The 25,332-nt window shown below is 34.6% G+C and overlaps 1 protein-coding gene across 1 annotated transcript in view; it reads right to left on the bottom strand.

Annotated features, from left to right (window-relative positions):
• Nucleotides 1–20,647: 20,647 nt before the first annotated feature.
• LOC149413959 (uncharacterized) overlaps nucleotides 20,648–25,332 on the bottom strand; it is a 37,071-nt gene continuing 32,386 nt past the window's right edge. Inside the window, exon 8 of the mRNA XM_089643940.1 lies at nucleotides 20,648–20,727. Within this exon, the coding sequence (XP_089500066.1) occupies nucleotides 20,648–20,727 (80 nt within the window). The remainder of the gene's footprint in view (nucleotides 20,728–25,332) is intronic.

Genomic DNA, 25,332 nt, shown 5'->3' with positions numbered 1-25,332 from the left:
CTCTCCACAAAAAGACCCTCCACACAGCATCCCCAAAGATGACATAGGCCCTGAGGGAAATTATTTTCTTCAGGGCCTCCTGTGTGGAGTTAATATAAAAATTTTAAAAAAAAGATAAAAGAAAACCAAATGGGTTGCCACACACAACATGTTGCCAACTTTTAAACTAACATTATTATTACAGAAAATAGTGTATTACATTGCATGTTTTAACACCCCCGCTCAATTTAACACATTCTTACATTATCTATATCTATAACTTTTAACAACCTATGTTATAACTGAGAGATTTTACACTAGGCCACATTGAGTAACAAATTTAAACAATAAGTTTTTGTTTAATGACTTAGTAAACATATCAACTATTTGATCCTCAGTCTTAACATACACTAAACATATTTTAAATTCCTTAATTAAATCTTTGACAAAATGATAACGTATATCAATATGTTTTAGTCTTTTAATATTATTAGTATTTGCAACCATTATGACAGACTAGTTATCACAATATATAGGTACAGGACAAACCTTTATGTTATTAAAGTCTTTCAATATACTTAACAGCCAACAAGATTCACTAGCCGCCATACTGACTGCAACATACTCTGCCTCGGTTGATGATAAGCTTACGGAACACTGTTTCTTAGAACACCACGATATAATACAATTGGAGAACTTGAAACAGTAGCCAGTGGTAGACTTTCTATCTCGTGTGTCACCACACCAATCTGCATCACAATGCCCAACAAGCCCATCATCCTTACATTTGAAAATCAGCTTATAATCTAGAGTATATTTTATATATCTTAAAATTCTTTTTAAATGAGTCAACAAAACATCACTTGCATTATTTTGGTACCTAATTAATATAGATACAGCTACACAAAGGTCTGGGCTAGTGCCTGAGACCGCATACATTACACTTCCAATAATTTTCCTACAAGTATTTTCAATATCCTTGTCAGACTTCTTTGGATTCTAAGATTTTTACATTAAAATTTTGATCAATAAGGGGATACATGGGTTTGCAATTTTCCATGTTAAATCTTTTTAATACATTTTCTAAATAAGATCTTTGACATAATTTAGTTACACCATCTTTCAAATTCTGTTTAACACTGATACCAAGAAAATTTGAAATTAGTCCCAAATGTAATTTTAATTTAAGATCACTTAATTCCTGTTCATTGTCGTACAGTAAGACATAAGTTTGGTTTTCTCCATTACATTTAGTAAACAAACAAGGACCATTCTTTAACTTTACATGCCTGCTTTACTTATTACATGGTTAAATTTTTCATTCCAATATTTAGGGGATTTTTTTATCCCATACAATGATTTATTTAGTTTTACAATATTATCACAACCATTATATGCCCCTTCCGGTAATTTAATAAACACAATTTCCTTTATATCCCCATATAAAAAAGCCCCAGTCACATCCATCTGATGTATTGATAGTTTTAATTTTGTAGCAACTGAAACAAATTATCTAATTGTTGACAATTTGGCAACAGGTGAGTAAATTTCATATAAATCTTTTGTATCATTCTGTTCAAAACCTCTGGCAACCAATCTTGCTTTATATTGAATAATATTATCAATTTTCTTTATTTTGAATACTCAATTACTACTAATAATGTTTTGTTTTTCAGGTACAGCGTAAACTGTCCAAGTATTATTTTCTTTGAGAGTATCCAGTTCTTGTTTTACAGCTTCTTCCCACTGACAGGCATCACTCCTCTGCATAGCTTCCTTATAGGTGCCTGGTTCTGTCTCTGCATTGTACACATTTTGGCAAGTATAGAATTGTGGCGCCTTTCTGACACGTTTGGTTTGACAAGGAGAAGCTGGCTGTAATGTACTATCACTATCTTCATCACTTGTTTCTTTAGGTTCATATAAGCTGTGCTGCTCATCATCTGACATCTGATTTGTAATGTTTGGATCACTCACAACATTTTCTACTAACTTCTACTCTTGCTGGTTATTATCGGTTTCATAGTTGTATTCTTCTGTTACAGACTCTAGGTTTAAGCTATTACATTTCCCAATAACAGGTTCCAGAAAAATGACATCCCTCTTTATAAGAACATCATTTTTATCAGGGTAAAAAATTCTATACCCTTTCACATTTTCTCCGTACCCTACCATGATTCCATTTTCTCCTTTAGAATCCCATTTTCTTCGTTTTTCTTTTGGAATATGAACAGCTACGGGCGTACCAAAGATATGTAGGTTACTGAGATCAAAATGTTTGTCTGTCCATAATTCATAGGGTGTTTTTCCTGGTTCATTACTTCTACTGGTTCTGTTGAGAACATAGGCTGCAGTATTGACTGCTTCTGCCCATAATTTTTTTTTAAGGTTCTTGGCACACAGCATTGACCTTGCTGCTTCTGTTAAGGTTCTTATTTCCCGTTCCTTGTCATTCTGTTCTGGCGTGTATGGTACAGAAGTTTGGTATACTATACCCCGGTTTGAGAACAAAGTTGACACAGCTTTATTAATGAATTCTAAGCCGTTGTCAATTCTAAAAGTGATTATTTTGTTACACGTGACATTTTCAGCATTGTTTAGAAAATCTTTAATACAATTAATCACTTCGTTCTTCTTTTTAATAAAATATACAGTTCTATAGTGTAACGGACGTTGTTGACCACATTATTTATTTTTATCAAAATATGTTTTACATTTATAAAATGTGCCTACCCCACGCCACTGGCGAAATCCTCACTCCCCGCCACTGCTCATTTTGTCCCCGTTTCGGCCAAAGCGGCCTGAAAACTTTGACTCCGAAAGGCATCGGTACCGCATCGCGCAACCTACCTCTGCCGAGCGGAACGATGTCCAAATTTTTCCTATGTACAATTTACTAAGAAATATCAATTTATTAAATGTTGCAAATGCCTATTTTTTACTTGTACATCTCCCCGGCGGTAGTTAAATAAACACTATTTGCTATGTGCTACCACCGAGGAGATATTAAAAATGCTGTTTTTGACATATTTGTATAACCATTTTTGTACAATTAGTTTTACCTTTTTCGCTTGGACAAAAATCCAGGAACCTCGTAGCATAGTGAATCTTTTCTCTTTCTGAGCGCTATGTTACGGGGAACCTAAGAAAAATACTAACTATTTACAAACTTTTCTTATTTTCTGTCGTATCTTGGCTAAAAAAATTTAAAAAAATAACTAAAAATCTAGTTATCAAGGTACACATTCTTATAACTGCTATGTAATTAAACTATGTAATTGTTATTCAGGCGAGCTTGCAAAATCTTTGCAAACTCCCAAAATTAAGCGTCTGCCTTCGGCTATACCACCGGCAAAATGAATATGCTACATTTTGCGGGGGCATATAAACGCATTACTGGCGCGGATATAATCCCCACCACCTTTTGGTTGACAGCACAATGTCGGTTGCGAGTCAAGCTTATTGCATATAAGCGGCAACACAAAAAATATTAAATCAGTTCATCTTTACCACCAAAACAAGCGTTTTGTTATCAACAAGTGACTCCTGCCCACCAACTGCCTCACCTCGCCGAGTCTTCTGCTCCATAACCTTCTGGTGTTACCTCATCAAGACCAGCCGGCCCTGCTCAGGAAAACCGCCAACACCAGAAGCGAGCAGAGACGACAGCACTCCCAGTGCCCAACAATCACCGAGCACTGGGTGCGGGAGGCAGATTGTTCATAAATTTGTACTACTATCATCATCATCGGCCGTATAGGAGCATTTTCATCGGTTGAAGACACGGTTTGGAACCGGCGCCCAAAATCTACAGTCTTGTGCGGACTCCCGTCCAGTACATATAGCAAGAGTAATCATCTTTTAAAATCAAGAAGTACCTCGCCCCGCCGACAGATACTGCCTCCATCGGCCCGCAAACATCGGCATGTAACAGTTCACATGTTTTAACAGCTTTTGTCTCAGAGTTCATAAAGGGCAGCCGGTGTGATTTATCCTGTAGACAGCCTTGACACTTCTGAAGAAAATTACTTGAGACTTTAATATTATTGTTCTCTAACACGTCTTTCACCTGCTGTATATTCTGGTGTACAAGTTTCACATGCCACTCACTCAAACTTGATTTAACTGTAGTTACATTTGCAAAGCACTTTTTATATTTATAACGAACATCCATAATATACATATTTCCAACACGATTTGCTACGGCCCATACTTTATTATTCTTGAAAAACTTGCAAATGTTTTGATCTGTCAACATGACATAACCTTTGTCAGCCGCACAATTTACAGAGAACAAGTTTATTTTTAGGTCTGGCACATACAGTACATTGAATACTGTACATTGAATACTTCTAGTTCCACTTGTCCGCAACCAATAATATTTATTGGAGTACTTCTGGTGAAAATGTCGAAAATAGATATTTGTCTTGACACATATGTTCACTGGCACCTGTGTCCACCAACCACTTTGACTGTTGATACAGTTCTTTAGGTATTTGTTGTAGTACAAACGCATTTTTCTCCTTTCCTTTCTTATGCCAGCACTCACTCTTGCTGTGCCCAACTTTATTGCAATAAAAACACTTTTTTTCACTTTTGTTTGGAAAGTTACGATGGTTATTATTCACATGACTCATACACTCAGATTGATAATGTCCCATCTTATTACATTTGAAACACTTTACATTTATTTTTTTTTTAGCAGTTTTCTTTACCATAAACGCAGATGACGGCGATGCGACTTCAGCCTTTTCCCTTACTATCTAGTCTTCCACTAACAAACGAGCGACAAGGTTATCATGGTTTTTTTTGTTATCTGGCGCAGACTCCCATGCTGATATGAAGTGTTTGTAGATATCTAGCAATGACATCAATACCTTCGTAATTATGAGTTTTTCCGAAATTTCTTCACCCATTTGTTTGAGTTGATTTTGTAACTCCTGTATTTTTGACAGGAACAGGACATCTCTATTCCTTCTTCACATTTATATTGGAAGAATCTTTGCTGGATTATGTAAATACTTGTTTCACTTTTTTGTGCAAAAATGCTCGTTAACTTTCGCCACATCTCTGCAGCAGTAGTGCAAGATAATATATGTAACATCACTTCCTCGGTCATCCTGGTCATTAACATTGTTTGAGCCTTAGCATCTTGTGTCTCCCATGCTTTCTGTTCCTCGGAGCCTTGCCCTTTAACAACTTTGCCTTCAACGACATTAATTAGATTTTGACCCCGTAACAACACCATTGCTTGAAACTTCCAAACATTCCAGTTTTTTATTCCTTCCAGTTTGATAACTGTATCATTTCCGTCCATCGTGTTTTTTAATTCCTTTCTTACTAGTTTTTTCCTTCCTTGTAGCCGAATGTAGCAAGTATTTTTCTCCTTCCCGGCAACTTAACTTCCAACGCCAACACACGTGTGGTGTTTATTTTCGTTTCTCCAGTAATTGTTTTCAACTAGTAACTTCACGGTAGATTTATTTTTGATAGGTTTGTGATCTGTGGTGATCTGGGCCCATAATAATAATAATAATAATAATAATTGGATAATTTGTAGAGCGCCGTTTTTGTGAAAAATCACCTCAAGGGCGCTGTACAATTTATTTCCTAGGATCTACATTTGTTATTTAGAAAAGATACCAAAACATACTTACCTGGCAAGTCACTTCCAACAAACACACTTATATTAAAAAGTTTATGCTTATAAAAGATAGAACTGCACGCAGAGGACACTATATCAAAAAACACTGGTCGTCGCATGATCTTAAGTCTGCTATAGTTTTTTTTTTATTTTAATTGAAATGTATTTTAACTGTCTTAAAAGCCTACAAATTGTTAGTTGTTATCATTTTTATTTATTTATTTTTAATTATTATTTTATTTTATTTTTAGAATTTTTTACATTTTGTTAATTTAAATTTAAATTGCCGTCAACTGTGAAAGTGGAGGTTTCTGAAATTATGGATACGACTGTCTGAAAAGGTGCGTTTTAAGTTTAGACCTAAATTCTGTCGAGTCTGCGATCATTCTCAAATCATGTGGCAGTCCATTCCAGGCTTTAGGTCCTGACACGGCAAAAGCACGCTCACCGAACTTAGTATCTGGTGTGCGCTTTGGTTCCTTCAACCTTCCGATAGCTGATGACGTTGCTGACCTAAGGGTTGACTGTCGGGAATTGGAATCTTCTGGAATACACAATTCTGATAAATAAGCCGGAGCCATTCCGTTAAGTGACTTAAATACCATCCAGCATACCTTGAACTGGATTCTTTCAGGACATTTGAGCCAGTGCAGATTTTTGAGATGCTCTGAAATGTGGGAGTATTTAGATACTCCGGTGATAAGCCTTGCCGCGGCGTTGAAAACGGATTGTAATTTGTTGATTTGACATTTAGGGAGACTTGCATATATTCCGTTGCAATAATCTAGACGTGAAACAACATGGGAATTGACTAGCAATTTAGTCGCCTCTGTTGGCAGGTTTCTCCGCACTGCTTTAATTTGCCTTAATTGAAAGAACCCCGTGCTTACAGTTCTGTTCACCTGAGTTTTAAGGGAAAAATTAGCGTCCAGATTGACACCCAGTAATTTGATGCACGTTTTTGGAGTGATGTCACTTCCGGAAATGGTTATTGGGGAGTTTTCAATGTTATGCTGACGTCTGCTTGTAGCAGTCCACAGAAACTCAGTCTTTGTGGGATTCAGTTTCAATCTATTTGAGGTCATCCAGCGAGTAATTGCTTCTATACACTCAGTTATACGAATTTTTAGACTGTTTATTTCTTCTGGTAAGCAGTAAAAATAAACTTGCTGGTCATCAGCGTAGCAGTGAGATAGAAAGCCGAATGATTCTATTATTTTAGCGACATCATTTGTGAAGAGGATGAAGAGTAGTGGGCCCAGAACGGACCCTTGGGGTACTCCAGATGAAAGGGTTGCATAATTTGATTGGTTTTTTCCCACTTTTACGGCTGGTAAACGGTTGGCCAGGTACGATGTCAGCCAGGTCTTAACATTACAGTTTAAACCAAATGATTCATCTAATCGTTTAATAAGAAAGTCATGGTCAATCGTGTCAAATGCAGCACTCATGTCCAAGACTGAAAGAAGTGTTAGTTTATCCGACTCAATGGCAGTAGTTATGTCCGACAAAACACGTAGTAACCCGGTTTCTGTGGAGTGGAACCGTCTATATGCAAATTGGTATTTAGTTAATAATTCATTTGAATTTAAGTGACATAACCTGTTGTAATCTTCTGCGTTTATTAAATTAAAATACTTTTAATAACTGGTTTTATTGACGATGTACGTATTACAAGAAAGATGGAAGCAATGTACAGAGCAAAGATAAAAGAAAACCAAATGGGTTACCACACACAACATGTTGCCAACTTTTAAACTAACATTATTATTATAGAAAATAATGTAGTACATTGCATGTTTTAACAGACAGCTTTTAAACTGATAGTCATACTCGTCAAAAACATATAATTCAAACACAAAAAAGTAACACAACTTTTGCTCGACATATATTTATTATAACAAAGTGCATATCGATACAATTCACAAATACTTGTTTGACAACAAGTTAATTTTTTAAATCAACGTAGACACACACGAAAGTCAAATCAGATTATTATAAGTTGTTGAAATACATAATTCATAGTAAATTCTAAGGTTGGGTACAAAAATGGGTTTCCATAATTAACAGCCACAATTCTTAGAAGTACAATGAATGTACGTACAAGTTATTGTATGCTTTTGTTATTATTAATTTTACAATGGTAGAAATTAATGTGTCAAATATTATTTATATTCTTAGAATTATGCTAGCAACGAAAACGCTATGGGTTTTATCTTATCGCTAAAAAGGTTTTTTTCCAGTATGGGTACGCATATGACGAATTAAATGTCCCTTGAAAGCGGAGGAATAGCTACAAATTACACATTTATAAGTTTTTTCTTCAGTATGGGTAAGAACGTGATGTTTTAAATTTCCCTTAACAGAACATGAATAGCTGCACAAGGAACATGAATGTGGTTTTTCTCCAGTATGGGTAAGCATGTGACGATTTAAAGTTCTCTTTTCAGAACATGAATAGCTGCATACGGAACATGTAAAAGGTTTTTCTCCAGTATGGGTAAGCATGTGACGTCTTAAAAGTACCATTTGAGCACATGAATAGCCGCACAAAGAACATGAATAAGGCTTTTCTCCAGTATGGGTAAGCATGTGACGATTTAAAGTTCCCTTTTCAGAACATGAATAGCTGCAGACGGAACATGAATAAGGTTTTTCTCCAGTATGGGTAAGCATGTGACGATTTAAATTGCCCTTTTCAGAACATGAATAGCTGCACAAGGAACATGAATGTGGTTTTTCTCCAGTATGGGTAAGCATGTGACGATTTAAAGTTCCCTTTTCAGAACATGTATAGCTGCATACGGAACATGTAAAAGGTTTTTCTCCAGTATGAGAAAGCATGTGACGTCTTAAAAGTACCATTTGAGCACATGAATAGCCGCACAAAGAACATGAATAAGGTTTTTCTCCAGTATGGGTAAGCATGTGACGTTTTATATTTCGCTTTTCAGAACTTGAATAGCTGCATATGGAACATGAATACGGTTTTTCTCCAGTATGTGTAAGCATGTGACGTTTTAAATTACGATTTTCATTACTTGAATAACCGCATAAAGAACATGAATAAGGCTTTTCTCGAATATGAGTGTACGAGTGCCGTGCTAACACTGACTTGCGGAGGCTGAAGAAGTTACAATGGGAACATGAATTAGATTTTTCTCCAGGATGCGTCTTCAGGGCCAATGTCAAGTCTGAAAAAATCGTGGATAAAGCCCAATAAATTTGTATTATTATAAATGAAAACAAAAATATATTAATTTGGGTTTAGACAAATTAAACGGATTTTACCTGCAGTCTGGTTCATACTTTCAGAATGCTCTAAGCATTCCTTTTTAACATCCAGCAGGTCTATGTCTATTTCCGTATAAGGAATCCCACCTCCGTCTTCTTCTCTGTGTCCTGCCTGGATCGGAACAGTCTCCACATAAATGCTACCTGGAATAACAAAACACCATCACAATGATTTGTAAAGATCTGCTGAATGTCTGCCTGCGATTTGCCGGTACGAATTTCCATTAAAAAGATGCAATTATATGAATACAATATATTTTATTCAGACAAAGAACGTTACTTGATTTTTATATTAAATAATTTAATCTAAATTAGTTTTCCTACTACCAAAATAAATAATGCTATCACCTAGTGATTAGAGGTACGGAAAACTTTTTTTTAAAACAACAATATACATATTTATTTTTACAAGAACTTTATCCTTTAAAAGACCCTTTCCGAGAAAGTGAAAAATAAATTAAAATACTTTCAAAATAAAATGACGATACCATTACTGATAACATTTAAGATACTATCGAGAAATCACCGAGGAATTGAAAATAAGATAAGAAAATTTATTACTATTTTCACTTGAAAACATTACTCGAGATGGTCCCTGTAAGAACGTTTTCAGCGATTGTGTTATATTCTTAAGAAGGTCAAGTTTCTTTATGTCAATCGAATAATGAATTCCGAAATCCCCGTCATACGTCATGATATAAATTTAATTTAATAATAAACGTTACAAATAACTTATAATCTCAAATAACTCTTGCAATGGAGAACGTTTAGAAGAGGTAGTTTATTTTCATGGAAAAATATGGTGAGGCAATCGCTTGAGGAACTAGGCACTGGGTGTGGGCATTATAAGTTAAACGTTTTCTTAGTTCGACAGTTTCCAGCAAAGCAATATTACAAAGGTAAAATCAAAAGTACTGATTGCGTCGTCTGAAACTCCTTTGTGATAATATACTTAATGCAACTTACTAGTTGACTGAACACTCTCAGCATACTGCAAACATTCCTTCTTTACATCCGGAAGGTGGATTTCTATATCCATATACGGCATTTCACCAGCGCCTACTTCCTGGTATCCTGGTTCCGTCTTGATGGGAAAATTCTCTGGGTTGGGAAGGTCCATGACACTGCTGTTATCTGGTGGTTATTGGTTTCAGCTTACAATAAAGTATAACTGTAACAAAAAAAATAATTAATAAACCCAACAAGGCCCTTATAATAGGAAAGCTTGAAATAGATCACCCACTGTTCGCGTTTTCGAAGAATCCTACATTTAAATACTAATTTGTGAAACATTTATGGACAAGCCATCAACAGTCAAATCAACGTAAATAGAAACCCAATACTTAGGTTGTTCCCTATTGACAAAGACCACTATTTATTTATTTATTTTGTAAGAAACAAACAGCTTTTATATAATGTGCATTGGAAATGAAGTTTTAGTATCTTAAAATTAATTTGGTGTTAAAGGAAGGGGAGAGGAAGAGGAAAAAAGGAAGAGGATAGGAGATGCTGCCGATACATTCCATACTCTCATATTAATAATCGATCGTCCGCATTACTTCATATCGATATTTCTTTAGGTTATTACCAAAAATGTCAATGCCGTAAAATTTTGTATAATATTGTGCACATTTACGAGGAATTCGGGATTTTTTTCGAATGTTTGTCCTACAAGAGGGTAGATAAAATAAATCAGATTGTCGGGTTGATCTAGACGGAATATGAAGATTTATTAAATTGGTAAGTTCTGGTGAGTCCAGACAATTATTTAGGATTTTAAATAATAAGATTTGATCAAAAATTAGACAACGTGTTTGGAGGGAGTTAAAATTATGAAATTTAATGGATTTGGTATAATTTGAGAAGTGTAAGTTTAGTTTATAATTTATGTGTTTAATTTTTTTTTGAATTCTTTCTATTCTTTCGATACGGGCTTGGTATAAAGGAGTCCAGATCGGTGTACAGTGTTCCAGGTGCGGGCGAATATATGAGGTGTAAAGGGAATATAGAGTGTTTATATTGCGGAAGGGTTTTGCTATGCGAATTATAAATCCCAGCATTTTATTGGCTTTGTTAATGATGTCATCGGTGTGTTGGATAAAGTGTAATTTAACATCCAGTGTTACCCCAAGGTCCCTGATAAATTTTACTTCATTGATGTGTGTGCCGTTTAGTGTGTATACAAAGGATATTTTATTTTTATTACGTGTAAATGTTAATTTATTGCATTTTGCGATGTTAATAACAAGTTTGTTTAATTCGCAATAGACAAAGCGACGATAGAGGTCCTCTTGAAGTTTAATGCAGTCGTTGATTGATTTAATAACTAAGTATATTTTTTATCATCTGCATATGCTTGGTAATTAGCATGTAAAAAAAATTTGTGAATATGTTTACTATCTTCCCAACCCCCTACCTACTCCTACAACCTCTCCCACTGGAACTCAGCACAATTTCATGCAACCAATATAAGCTTAATGTACTGGTAACTCATGTTACTGGTAGATTGTAGATTTAAAAATTCAAAATATTATTTTACAGCCCAGATGAAACTACAGTTGTAGCGAAACCGGGTCGGCATTAAGTATAAAAAACGAAAGTGGTATTTATAACGTTATGGTTAAACTAGGTACTTAATAAAAACAAAATGATTACGCCTAAAAGCGATCCAAATGATAATCTAGTCTCCTTCAACGGAAGCAATCTTCCGAACAGGCCTTCCATTGATATGCTTGGTGTAACTATAAGTGACCAGCTCAGGTACGGGGGCTCCATGGAAGCCAGAGTAAAGTTGGCCTCCCAGGACCCTGTACAAATTGCAAGAGCGCCCTACTGTCGAATTTAGCAGCCATCTCTGGTCCGGAGCCCCTAAATACCTGAAAAAAACCCTTGACTCTATGCAGAAACGGGCGGTCCGTTTGATAGATTCCCCAATCTTAACAAACGGACTGCAATCTTTAGAGCACAGGCGTCAGGTAAGTATGCTGTCCTTGTTCTTTTTTTTATTTATTTTTTTATAGTGAATACCTCACAAGAGTCCCAACTGCTCCCGTCTGGAGCCAGTGAGACTATGGCATCCCCAATTGGGGGATGTTGTGAGGTTAAAGGTAAGTGGGGGGAAGGGATTTGGAGCAACGTTTCAATTGTGAATGGTGGTCTTACACCAGGGCGATACTGGTAGTATCTTCCACTCTGGAACGTGCCGCAAATATACTATATATTATTTTAATTAATTAATTGTGAAATAACACAAATCAATCAAATAAAATTTCTTTGCGCACGCCGGGTTCGAACCCGCGACCTTCGGAATGGCAGTCCAATGCGTTACCACTGGACTATGCCGGCCATCTATCGGTATTAAAATGGAAGATGCTCTGAGAAACTAGCGTCATTGATCCCTTCGGCGCCGGTGCGTAGTCGGGATACACGCTAAACGCACGCCCGACATTTGTACACGGTTGACATTTGTCACATGAGAACGGGTCGCTTCTACGATTCGTTCTTAGGTTCAACAGCTCGGCTGTGGAACGAACTGCCGGCGTCTGTGTTTCCTCCCTCCTACAACTTGGGACTCTTCAAGACCCATGTTCACTCCTTCCTTTGCACAAAAAGACCCTCCACACAGCATCCCCAAAGATGACATAGGCCCTGAGGGAAATTATTTTCTTCAGGGCCTCCTGTGTGGAGTTAATATAAAAAAAATGTCAATTAAGTATTAAAAAACCCAAATGAGGAAGATTTTTTTGGTTTATGTTAAGTTAGGCTCGGTTAGGTTAGTTAACGTTAAGTTATGGATAGCCTTTTCATCAGTTGCTTCTCTGGAGAATACACACAGCATGCCTTCCATTTTATAAAAAAAACAAAATTTTGCGATCGTTCCAGTAGCTTTTTTTATACTATGAACACGAAAGGAAAAAAAAACAAACTTCTGCACAAAAATGGCTCTTGGATCGAATTAAATTCAATCACATGGTACCAAAAGAATACAAATTTGCGTTTTTAGATTTCATTCGTTGCATCCTTTTAAAAACATTTGAACTGTTCCTAAAAGTTAAGAAGAACTTCGTTCCTGGAATCTCTATCAGAGTACATCTTGCTTGTAGTATATCCAAAGCAAGTTAAATTCTTATACATATTATGTCTAAAAATCCGTCTACCTTCAAGTCCATTAGTTTTACTTGGTTTTATTCGTTAAATGTACGCTTACAAACAATAAGGCACGACGGCTCTCTAGGCCGACTGAGAAAAGTTGATCAAACCGCTCAATCACGATACATACGAACCAACTTGGGACGACCGAACGTTTGGGGGGTGGGTAGCAGTTAGATACTATGGCGGTACAACCGTTCTACTTGATAGCCACTTCAACTTTACGTTCAACTCAACCAGGTTGATACGATCGCTCAACCAAATGGAATGGTCCTCGGGGCACATTGCGTTAAGAAGAACATAACCTCAATTAATTTTAACACGAATAACGAATAACACGATATGAAAAAGATCGATGACATAACTTAATAATATTCTGAAATAATTCTCGGTATAATTCAGTTATATTTGAAGATAAATGGTACTCACATTATCTTCTTGCTCACAGGTAGCTTTTCAATAATCACTTGGAATTGCACATTTAGTATTTACAACACACCGCGCTGCATAAAAGCGTTTTGTTCATTTGACAGCTAGGCCATAGATGGGTGTCAAAATAGATGGTCAGTTTACTACATTCGCAATACGGTAAGTACTAGAGTCTAGTGCAACAAATGTTCGCGCATCGATTCAAATATACCCCAATTCACAATTACCTACAGACTATACTAACTTTAACTCATATTCGTGTTCATTTTAAAATCGTTTCCCACCTAACACTAGACGAGCGACAATTAGGAACCTACGAGCATCAGAGAAATAATATTGATATTTTACATTAACTCCGCACTGGAAAGTTTTCTTTCGGGGCTAATGTCACTTCTGGAGTTGCCGTGCGAACTGCTTTATGAGAAAAATAATTTGCGTAATAACCTGGGTCTTTATGAGTCACATGTTGTAGGGGGGAAGAAACGCAGAGGCCGGCAAATCAATCCTCAGCCAAAAAAAAGCGACCCGTTCTCTTTGACATTATTTATTTATTTAAACGCCATAAAATGGCTTTTACAATAGAGTGATTATAAAACAAGTAATGTGTACACAAAAATATTGTTGCAAGTTATATAGTTGTTAATAGAAGTGCAGTTAAACAATACATAATTAAAAGAAATATCCACTAGTGTAGAAATAGTTGAATGAATACTAGGTTTGTATAAAACCTGACATAATAAGTGGTATGAGGTGTTTATGATAATGAATAGTAATTAATATGAAGTAAATTCTATAAAAGCCTAGAATTTTATAATAACAGAGAATATTTTATTTAACCAGAATATTAATATGTATAAAAAAGTGACTTTTTCACATGTATAATCTAGCAAAATATTATAATAGAGTAATTAGTGGTGAGTTTATTGTTGCCTTCAAAATTAATTCTACTTGGAATAGCTGGGCAAGTATCGCAATTTGGCTTTAGTAAAGCAGGGCTGTCAACGATTTTATGATACTTTTGGATAAGAAATAATTATATAATATGTCAATGGTGTAAAAACGTTGGCCCATGTTTGGCGTGTATCTCTATTTCCTAATATTTCTATCATTTCGCCTTTTTATCAATGGAAAGGACTCATGTTTACTAAAAATTAATTTTGTAAAAAAATTTCAAATTGGCCACTTGTCCCTATTGACGAAACACAACAATACTGCGAATGTTAAATATGTTAACTCAGATTATCTATTATATCTGCATAACCTTTAAAATAATAAAATATATTTATTTTTCGGAATAACTTTATTGAGTAAAACCTCAAATTGTAATATTTAAATATTGAAGACAATATTAGTGATTTCTAAACGAAAATCTGAAACAGAAAAATCAGAAAAGGAAACGGTCACATCTGGGACTCGAACCCAGGACCCTTGTCTTTCCGGGACAGTGCTCTACCAACTGAGCTAATGGGACCCTATCCCCCTCGGTCACTTTTAACTGTATCATACTTCGAATAAGAACCGCCGTTACTCAATTATGATATTATTCTGTTACACATTCAAACTTATTTTTATTCAATTCAAACTGAAAATATCACACGAAAAATTAAAGGAAATTTGAAGAAAAAAAATTCTATAAAATGATAATTTTTCTAAAATATTCCATCAAATGTTATTAATTTAGTGAGGTTTGTATTAAAAAAATTGATGTCTGTGCAAAATCTATTTAACGTGCTACAGCTTCTTCTTATAAATACATTTTCAAGATAATTAGTATCGCTCTAAGGAATAAAAAATGTAACCGGAGGTCGAATAGTTATTAATGGATATTTGAAATTAATATTGAACTGTGAAACAACTGGCCGACGATTAAATAATAATTTCACAGAACTTGAAAGTTATGTTTGAAATCTGGTCATTTCATTTCTGCAAATCAGTTATGTGTGGACTAATTATGTTAATTGATAACCGGTTGTAAAGGGTCTCCCTCAACCAGCATCTCCCAACCGGCCCGCCACGCAGAAGGTGGGCCGACGCATCCGCCACCCACACCTGGGCAAACCTTAACACATGAACCCGGGCACCCCTGCTAAGTCACCAAACGTAGCGAACCACTCAAGGTGACCTGTGGCAGAGGTGTTGGTCATCCAATAAATGGTTGCCAGGGCAGCGGTACCCATTCCCGCCTACCAATTTGTTAAAAAGAAGTGATCGTTTTCACTTCTATCTTATTTGTATATTATCTCATTTGTATAAAAATACTGTAAATTTGTTTAAATCACGTACTCGAAAAGGATTGAGTACATTAAAATAATAAGTAAACAATTATATAAATTGTTGAAAACTACTTTGGCAATTTTGTATGGTTTACATCTCATATTGAATATTGGAAGTGTGAAAATTTATGGGTGTTTTTTTTAAGTTACGATATAATTGTTGGGGAAAGGTTGGAATATAACTAAGCATATAATGGTACGAAGAACGGGAGATAAAATCTTCTAGTTTTAAGCATAAAGACAGTTCTTTCGTGTAACAGACTCGAGTACTTCGAAACATTGTAGTTTAGTTTCGACGTTTTTGTATCCCGTACGATAGACTATCCTTTTACCTGGTATAAACCACTTAATCAGCGCTGAGCATACAGCAGCAGACTGCATCTGCATAAAACATGATGTCATCTCTGTTTAGAGTATTTGTCATACTGTTTTTTGTTCAGAGTTCAAAATATTAATTAATTTAACTCAAAATGTTAATAGTACTAACAAAGTCTTTCCCACGAAAATAAATTTGGTTGTTTACAAGTGAAAAAAAATAGAATTTGAAAAATTTTTAAAATTTAAAAATTTGAAAAAAAAATAGCCGATTGAAGTACTTGTACATATTGAATTATTTGGCGGGTTCTGAATAAGCCAACGTAGTTCAGTGGTCCAGAACGCCTGACTGGACATCAGAAGGTGCGGGTTCAATTCCTGTCGGCGGCAATTATTTTTACTCGGGAAATATATTCAATTTGTATGGATATTTCAGGCGAGTAATTGATGCATATAAAAAATTGTTTTACATTTTTTGTAGATAAATCTGAGATTTTTATTATTATTATTGCTGCACTGATGCGATCAGAATTCATAACTATATCAAGAGTAGCACATGAAATTGTTAAAAAAGTTACTAAAATTTTCAATATTTATGGCATACTTATTTGAAATCAAAACTCTTACGTAATCTCACGTCTCGATTACTGCAACGCCATTTATGCCAGCATTCCAAAATATTTAAATTGACAAACTTTAATCAGTGTTTAATGCAGCAGAACGGCTCACAACAGGGGTTTTTACATATTCGCACATTTTAGAACACCTTCGTAACCTTCACTGGCTCATGTGCCCTGAAAGAATCCAGTACAAATTGTGCTGGATGGTGTTTAAATCCATCAATGAATTGGAACCATCCTACATATCTGAACTATGCGTCCCGGAAAACACTGGTCTGAGGCAGTCAACTCATAGATCAGCAACAACAGCGGAAAGCAAGCCTAGCCACTATATCTTTCAAAATTTGGAACAATTTTATTGATAGCCCATTCCTCTTGGGATGCTATGATTTATATGTACCAGACCCATACAGCCGAAGTCGATACCATGACTTATTTAGAGTACCAAAAGGCAAAACCGACGTCCTGGCAAAGCATAGCATGACGAGGGGAGTGGTGCTGTTGAACGAACTAGCAAAGAATTTGGATGTAAATGACTGTTCTTTAAACGACCTAAAACAATTATTGAAGAGTCACTTACCCAAATGCTGATATGATGTAAAATTATACTGTTTGTAAAATTGTACTGTAACTGGAACGAATGTTCTGTTGTACAATAAAAAAAAATAAAAAAAAAAAATAAAAAAAAAATAAAAAAAAAATCATCAGCTGTAAGACTGATGGAACCTAAGAACAAGCCAAATACTAAGTTTGGTGATCGCGCTTTCGGAGCATTTGGGCAGAAAGCTTGAAATAAACTCCCTCCGGGTTTTAGATCCATAACGAGACCAACAGAATTCAGGTCTAAACTAAAAACTTACCTTTTCAAGCCGGAAAACCCTTAAATTAGATGTACCATTCCTGAGACAAAGAATAATTATATCCAAATACACAATTATGTCGTAAATACGATATCTAAATTTCGCAAATAAACAATTAGTTTATATTAAATAAGTGTTAATCTCAAGTGCCCTACCAAGTAAGTATGGTACTGTATATTATCTCCCTATATAGTTAGTAATAACATATTATTTTTACAAGCAATAATTATTCGCCTGAAACACCCATCCACATTGAAAAATCTCCTAATAAAAGATACATAACGCCAACGGGACTTGAACCCGTGTCCTTTCGATTTCCGGTCGACTGCTCTGACCGCTGAGCTATGGCGGCTTATCTCTTATCCGCGAAATAATTCAATATATACTAGTATTTCATTCAACAATTACTGCTTGTTACATTTTTCCGAAAGGACACGGGTTCAAGTCCCGTTGGCGTCATGTATCTTTTATTAGGAGATTTTTCAATGTGGATGAGTTTTTCAGGCGAATAATTATTGCTTGTAAAAATAATTGTTACCCTTTGTGCTGTACATAAAAAATCTTGTCTTAAACATAAGTTTACCAAAAAAATAATAAGTAATAACATAAATCTTTGTAGACGTGTATTATATATTTGTACAGCGCCCTTGAGGTGATTTTAAACGAAAGCGGCGCTACACAAATAATCCAAATAATATTATAATTAAAATTCACAAATACTTCTTTGACAAAAACTCAAAATTTAAAATCAACATAGACAAACAAGAACGTTAAATTAGATTTTTATTATTATTAGTTGTTTAAATACATATATCATAAAAAATTCTAAGGTTGGGCACAAAAAATGGGTTTTCATAATTAACAGCCAAAATTCTTAGATGTACAATGAATGTACGCACAAGTTTTTTTATGCTAATGTAATTATTAATTTTACGATCGTAGAAATTAACGTGAGAAATATTATTTATATTCTTAGAATTATGCTGGCAAAGAAATCGCCATGGGTTTTATCTTATCGCTAAAAAGGTTTATTTCCAGTATGGGTACGCATATGACGAATTAAATGTTCCTTCAGAACAGAAGAATAGGTACAGAATGCACATTTATAAGTTTTTTCTTCAGTATGGGTAAGAATGTGATATTTTAAATTTCCTTTAACAGAACATGAATAGGTGCAGAAGGAACATGAGTAAGGTTTTTCTCTAGTATGGGTAAGCATGTGACGGTTTAAATGTCCCTTATCAGAACATGCATAGTTGCAGAAGGAACATGAATAAGGTTTTACTCCAGTATGCGTAAGCACGTGACGTTTTAAATTTCCCTTATCAGAACATGAATAGCTGCAGAAGGAACATGAATAAGGTTTTTCTCCAGTATGGGTAAACGTGTGACGTTTTAAATTTCTCTTGTCTGAACATGAATAGCTGCAGAACGAACATGAATAAGGTTTTTCTCCGGTATGGGTGCGCAAGTGACGTGTTAACATTAATTTCCTTTGGCTAAAATAGTTACAGTGCAAACATGAATAAGGTTTTCCTCCAGTATGGGTAAGCATATGATGTTTGAAATTTCCCTTTTTAGAACATAAATAGCTGCAGAAGGAACATGAATAAGATTTTTCTCCAGTATGGGTGCGCATGTGACGTGCTAAATTTCCCTTTTGAGAACAAGTATAGCTGCAAAAGGCACATGAATATGGTTTTTCTCCAGTATGGGTAAGCATGTGAAGTTTTAAACTTCCCTTTTGGGAACAAGAATAGCTGCATAAGGAACATGTATAAGGTCTCTCTCCAGTATGGGTGAGCAAGTGCTGTGTTAACATTGAGTCGCTGTGACTAAAGTAGTTACAATTGAAACATGAATAAGATTTTCCTCCAGGATGCGTCTTCAGGTCCGATATTAAGCCTGAAAAGATAGTAGATAAAGCTAAATAATTTATATCTTTAAAAAAAAGAAAATTATAAAAACAAATTCAGACACACCAAAAGTAATTTTACCTGCAGTCCGGGTAATACTTTCATAGTGCTCTAAGCATTCCTTTTTAACATCCAGCAGGTCTATGTCTATTTCCGTATAAGGAATCCCACCTTCGTCTTCTTCTCTGTGTCCTGCCTGGATCGGAACAGTCTCCACATTAATGCTACCTGAAATAACAAAACAACCATACAATGATATGTAAAGATCTGCTGAATGTCCAGCTGTTTGCAGTAACACAGCCTTTGTGGGTACAAATTCCAAAGGCAATAAATACAATATAGTTTAGTTAAAAGATTAATACACTTTTTCACAACAAAACAAATAAAAAATGCCATCCCCAAGTTTGTTTTAACAACAACTTTAGACTACAAAAGACCCTTTCCGAGAAAGTGCTAGAGAAAACCAAAATTTAATAATGTAATAATATGACGATACCATTAACGAATGTATTAAATATACTATTGAAAATTCACAAAGGAAGGGTAAATAAAAAAAAAATTGTAATTATTTTCACTTATTAACATTATACATTGTCTGTTGGGGTATAGTAGCTGAGAGTGGTGAATTTGGATTACTCTCATCGTAGCTTCTGTCATTCGGTCATCATACCTTAGAAAGCCCATATTCGATATAATCCATCTTTGTATGTGATGTAATGTGCTTATTTGATTAAGTTCAATTAGATTTGTAATGTGCTCTTCTCAACACAGGAATTCTCTAGAGACACGAGCAGCGGAGGACAAAAAAATTCCGTAATCACCGTGATAAGTCATGATACAGAATGATGTTTTATAATACAAAAATACACTTTGCATACATATCTTATAATCTCTTATTATTTTTGGAATGGAGAACGTAGGAATTGAAATTTCACGTTTTCTTTGTTCGACAGTTTCCTGCAAAGCAATATTACAAAGGTAAAATGAAAATTACTGATGGACGATAAGAGGTGAAGGAGAAAACAAGCAGCTGTTCTGACTGCGTCGTCTAAAACTTCTTTGTGATAATATACTTAATGCAACTTACTAGTTGGCTGAACACTCTCAGCATACTGCAAACATTCCTTCTTTACATCCGGAAGGTGGATGTCTATATCCATATACGGCATTACACCTGCGCCTTCTTCTTGGTATCCTGGTTCCTTCTTGATGGAAACACTCTCTGGGTTGGGAAGGTCCATGGCACTGCTGTAATGTGATGGTAATTGGTTAATTAATAAACATTAATTGATTAGTACAACAAGGCTCTTATAATAAGGGAGCTTGAACCCACTGATCGCGTATTCGAAGAATCTTACATTTAAAAACTTATTGGCGATATAATGGCCAAGTCATCAATAATAAAATCATCCTAAATAGAAACCCAATACTAAGTTTGTCCCCTTTTAAAAAAGACCACTAGGCTCGGTTAGGTTAGGTTACGTTACGTTATGTTATAGGTTAGATTATGGGTCGCCATTTCGTCAGTTTTGTTTAATCTGTAGAGTATATACAACATGACTCCTACTTCATTAAAAAAATGTGACCGCTCTTGAAGCTTCGTTAACTATAATCTTGAAAGGAAAATAAACGAACCTCGACACAAAAACGGCTTAAGGAACGAATACAATTCTGTGAACGAATAAATGTTCTTTTATCGAAGGAAGCAAACACTTTGTGATTGTTGATTGTATTTGATTTATTATTGACGGTTTTTTTAATTTCGAGGGCTTCTAAATTGTTTAACCTTATTCCAATTTTATGTAATATTGTAGTCCCAGAGGTTTTATCAAATGAGCAAATCATCTACTAGAAACTAACCATTCAATTAAAATTAGGTTAAACAATTTAGAAGCCATCGAAATTAAAAAAGCCGTCAATAATAAATCAAATATAATCAACAATGAAATCAATTTAACTGATGGTCCAATATTTAATTTATTCCGTTAACCTCTGATAAAACTGTTTCCTCCCTTCCCCCTCCCTTCCTACCCATCCTGTAATCAGTCTACATCCTTTCTCGTTCTAGCACTAATAAGGTGTCTGCTCTTTTAATTCTATCTCTTTCACTCATTGTTTTATTTTCTTCTCTATATATGTGTCTGTATGAAAATAACTTTAGTTGATATAATAAGCCCTGACGAAGCTTGAGTTAAGCGAAACCTGGTTGGCTGTTAATATTAATTCAAAATAAAAGTGGTGTTTTACAAAGTGAATTTTTTAATTTAATGAATAAATGTTCCATTCATATGGTTTCATTCGCTACACTATTTAAGTACATTTAAACTTGTCCAAAAATATAAAAAAACTTCGTTCCTGGCATCTCTATAGGAGTAATTCTTGTTTGTAGTATACCCAAAGCTAGTCAAATCATTAAAAATATAATTTCAAAAAATCCGTAAAAACTTGACGTCCTTTAGTCATGCCTGACATTTTTTATTTTATCAGTTAAATGTACGCTTACAATTACGTAAGACGGCTCCCTAGGCCGACTAAGAAAGGTTGATTCAACCACGATACAGATGATCCAACTTGGTTGAACGATTGTGTGATTGGATGTTCTAACCGTTCTCCTTAATAGCCACGCCACATATCACATACAACGCATCACCACATGGTTCAAAGTTCGGCAAAACTCAACCAGATTGATACAACCGCTTAACCAAACTATATGGTATGTAAGCACAATGCGCGGAGACGCGCATAACCTCAATTAATTTGAACACAGAATATGGAACACGATCGATGGCATAACTCTCGGAATAATCCAGTAATATTTAAAGTAAATGGGTACTCACCACAGACATAGGAATTAATAGACGAGAAGATAATGGCGAGGGGTAAAATCAACTGTTGAAGAACGAAGGGGGTTAAGCTGACTGTGATTCGTCAATAAATCAATCTGACAGTAAATAGGCATCTCGCATTATAATATCACCATTTAGTTCTTAAAAGTAAAATCTGCTTTTAAATGAATAGACATTTTTACATGGGAGCGCAAATTACTCGCCACGTTATGAACTAATTTGCGAAGTCCAAATTCGGCAAAGTAAATTTCTTCTGTTTGCAGAGTCGTAGTTAGTTTCAGAGTATTTAGTTAAGACACTTTTACAAATGTCTCATAATTTACTTACCCCAGTAAACAACGATGAGCACACTTGAGAATCGCTACATTGTGATGTGATAGTATATGTTTCTAAAACTGATCCATATAATACGGTGTGAATAAGCTTAAAATAAAGTAAAATAATGCTTACTTATGGAATGTAATACGACAATTGGGTTTATTCTCTTTTTCACATCTATTTTTACAAGTTTTCATATCACAAGTCAACATTTTGCCGTGTTATTTTGTAAAATGAACCGATGATGCCTCGACCATAGTTCGCACAAGAATGATGACGTCACGTTTTCAAATTTCATTTGAGGCCATACGCGAGCCCAGCCGGCTCAATGGAACCGGTATGGGGAGTGGGGATAATACGCTTTTAATCACTTAGGGCAGGTCTACTAATATTCATATGTCTATGGTACTCACATTATCTTCTTACTCACAGTTAGCTGTTCAATGATCACAAGGAATTGCACATTTGATATTTACAACACATCAAGCTGTAAAGCGTCTTGCTCATTTGACAGATAGGCCGTAGCATAAATAAACAACTCACTAGATCGATATCTTCGGGCTTTTTGTACCAAGCAAATTAGTCCTCTATTTAACCATAGATATGCCAATATTTCAGACAAATTTTATGTTTGCAAAAATTACGTCACACAGGATAGAGGAAACTAAAAATGGGCGCAACCATAGACAATATAAATCTTATTTGGAACCTACCCCATCACTAGCCTAAAATATTTTTTTTAAATAAAAATGTTTGACCTGTCGAAATATTCCCTCACAACAAGAAAGATCAATTCGATAAAGTGCTATTATGCGAAAATGAGCTTAAAGTATCTTTCTTTAAAGCTCATTTTCTCAGGACAGCGCTGTCAGGTGAAATCTTATTGTTCTGAGATGAGCAATCAATTTGTCGTAAAAATAAATTAAACTGACTTGAAATTTAGTTTTATTTGATGGCTATGAGTCAAGAGGATTAGATGTGTCGTCTGGAGTACCCCAAGGGTCCCATTTGTGCCCGATATTGTTCCTTGTTTTTAAAAAGACTCATTACTGTTACTATTATGAAATGTATATTTAAGTGTATGTATGAATGTAATGCATATGTGGGTGTGTGTATGTGTGTTTATATGTGTTTGTATGTATTTGTGTATACATGTATGCACGTAGGAGCATACATGTACATTGTTCTTTACTTACAATGTTCTTGTTGTTATATACTGTGAAGCATATTATCAACTATGTCATCAATGTTGTTTGTCTGTAATTAGTAATTGTATCAATCATGTTAAATGTAGTTGTATTTACAAAAACTTTGATATGAATCACTGTTGACAATCCTAAAAAAATAAAAATAAATTGAAATCTTTTAAACAAAGGCATAAAATTATAAGGTTATCAAATTTTATAATGGTTTTTACGAAAGTATCGAATTTTGACATTTCTCTGCTTTTAACAGAAAAATGAAAAACACAGTAGATTTTTGTATTTTTTTTTAAACCCAAGTAACATTTATACATATATATTTTACAAGATTTTATATTTTTGGTTATGTATTCCTTATCAGAAAAGATAATTTCTTTGGTCTGATAAAAAGGGAGCCACGATTCCTACTTCGGTTGTACTGCAGAAAATATTAATTTAAGTGCACGTTTTTTTTTGGAAAATGATTAATTTATGTTTTATATTTATATAAATATTCAGAAACAGGAAAAACAATAATATATAAGCACGAAACAAATGAAATGTGTTTTATACTTATACATTCTTGTATTTCCTGTTAATGTAATTTTTTATTATCTTGGTACACCTTCTAAATTTGTTACGTGCTTATACACATTATTGTCTTTTCTGTAATAACTATATTAATTTATTTATATATTTTAATCATTTAAAAAAAATGCATTTAAATTTATATTTTATTCAAGATAGCTAAATTAAGAATCGTCGCTGCCTTCTTATCAGGCCAAAGATATACTCTTTTCTGATAAGGAATACATGATATTAAATATAATTTCTTGTTAAATATACATGTATAAATGTAGCTCGTATCAAAACGAAGCAAAAAAATATACAGCATGTTTCATTTTTTCTGTTAAAAATTGAGAAATTTCAAAATTGGACACTGTCGTAAAAAGCACATTTCATATTTGATAATCTTATAAATGTTTTACCTTTATTTATAGCATTTTAAATTTCAAGTAATTTTAGTTTATTTTTACGACAGATTGATTGTTCATCTCACAACTACAAGATTTCACCTGACATGCGCTGACCTGAGAAAATGAGCTTAAAGGAAAGATAGAAAGGTTGTCAGATGAATCTTTCTTGTTGTGAGGGAATATTTCGACATTTCAAACAATTTTATTTTTAAAATAATATTTAAGGCCAGTGAATGGAGTAGGCGATGGTTTGTGACGTACTCTTTGCGTATGCATAAAATTCTTCTTAAATATTGGCACATCTATGGTAAAATGTATGACCAATCTGCTCAGTACAAAAAGCCCGTAGATATTGAACTAGTCACAGGTTTATTTATGCTGTCACTATTTGCCACTTTTGTAGGTTATGTTATTTTTAAAATTATTTAGTACACTTAAAATAGATGCTCTTCATGTTTCTAATATAAACGTACATATGTCAATTTAATCTTACACTTCTACCTGTTAAGGCTATTCTATGTATGTATTTAC

The sequence above is a fragment of the Hesperophylax consimilis genome, chromosome 20, assembly GCF_061612785.1.
Source record: "Hesperophylax consimilis isolate HC1 chromosome 20, BYU_Hcon_1.0, whole genome shotgun sequence".
In the NCBI taxonomy this organism is placed as follows: Eukaryota; Metazoa; Arthropoda; class Insecta; order Trichoptera; family Limnephilidae; genus Hesperophylax; species Hesperophylax consimilis.
This window is presented reverse-complemented; position numbering and strand designations above follow the sequence as displayed.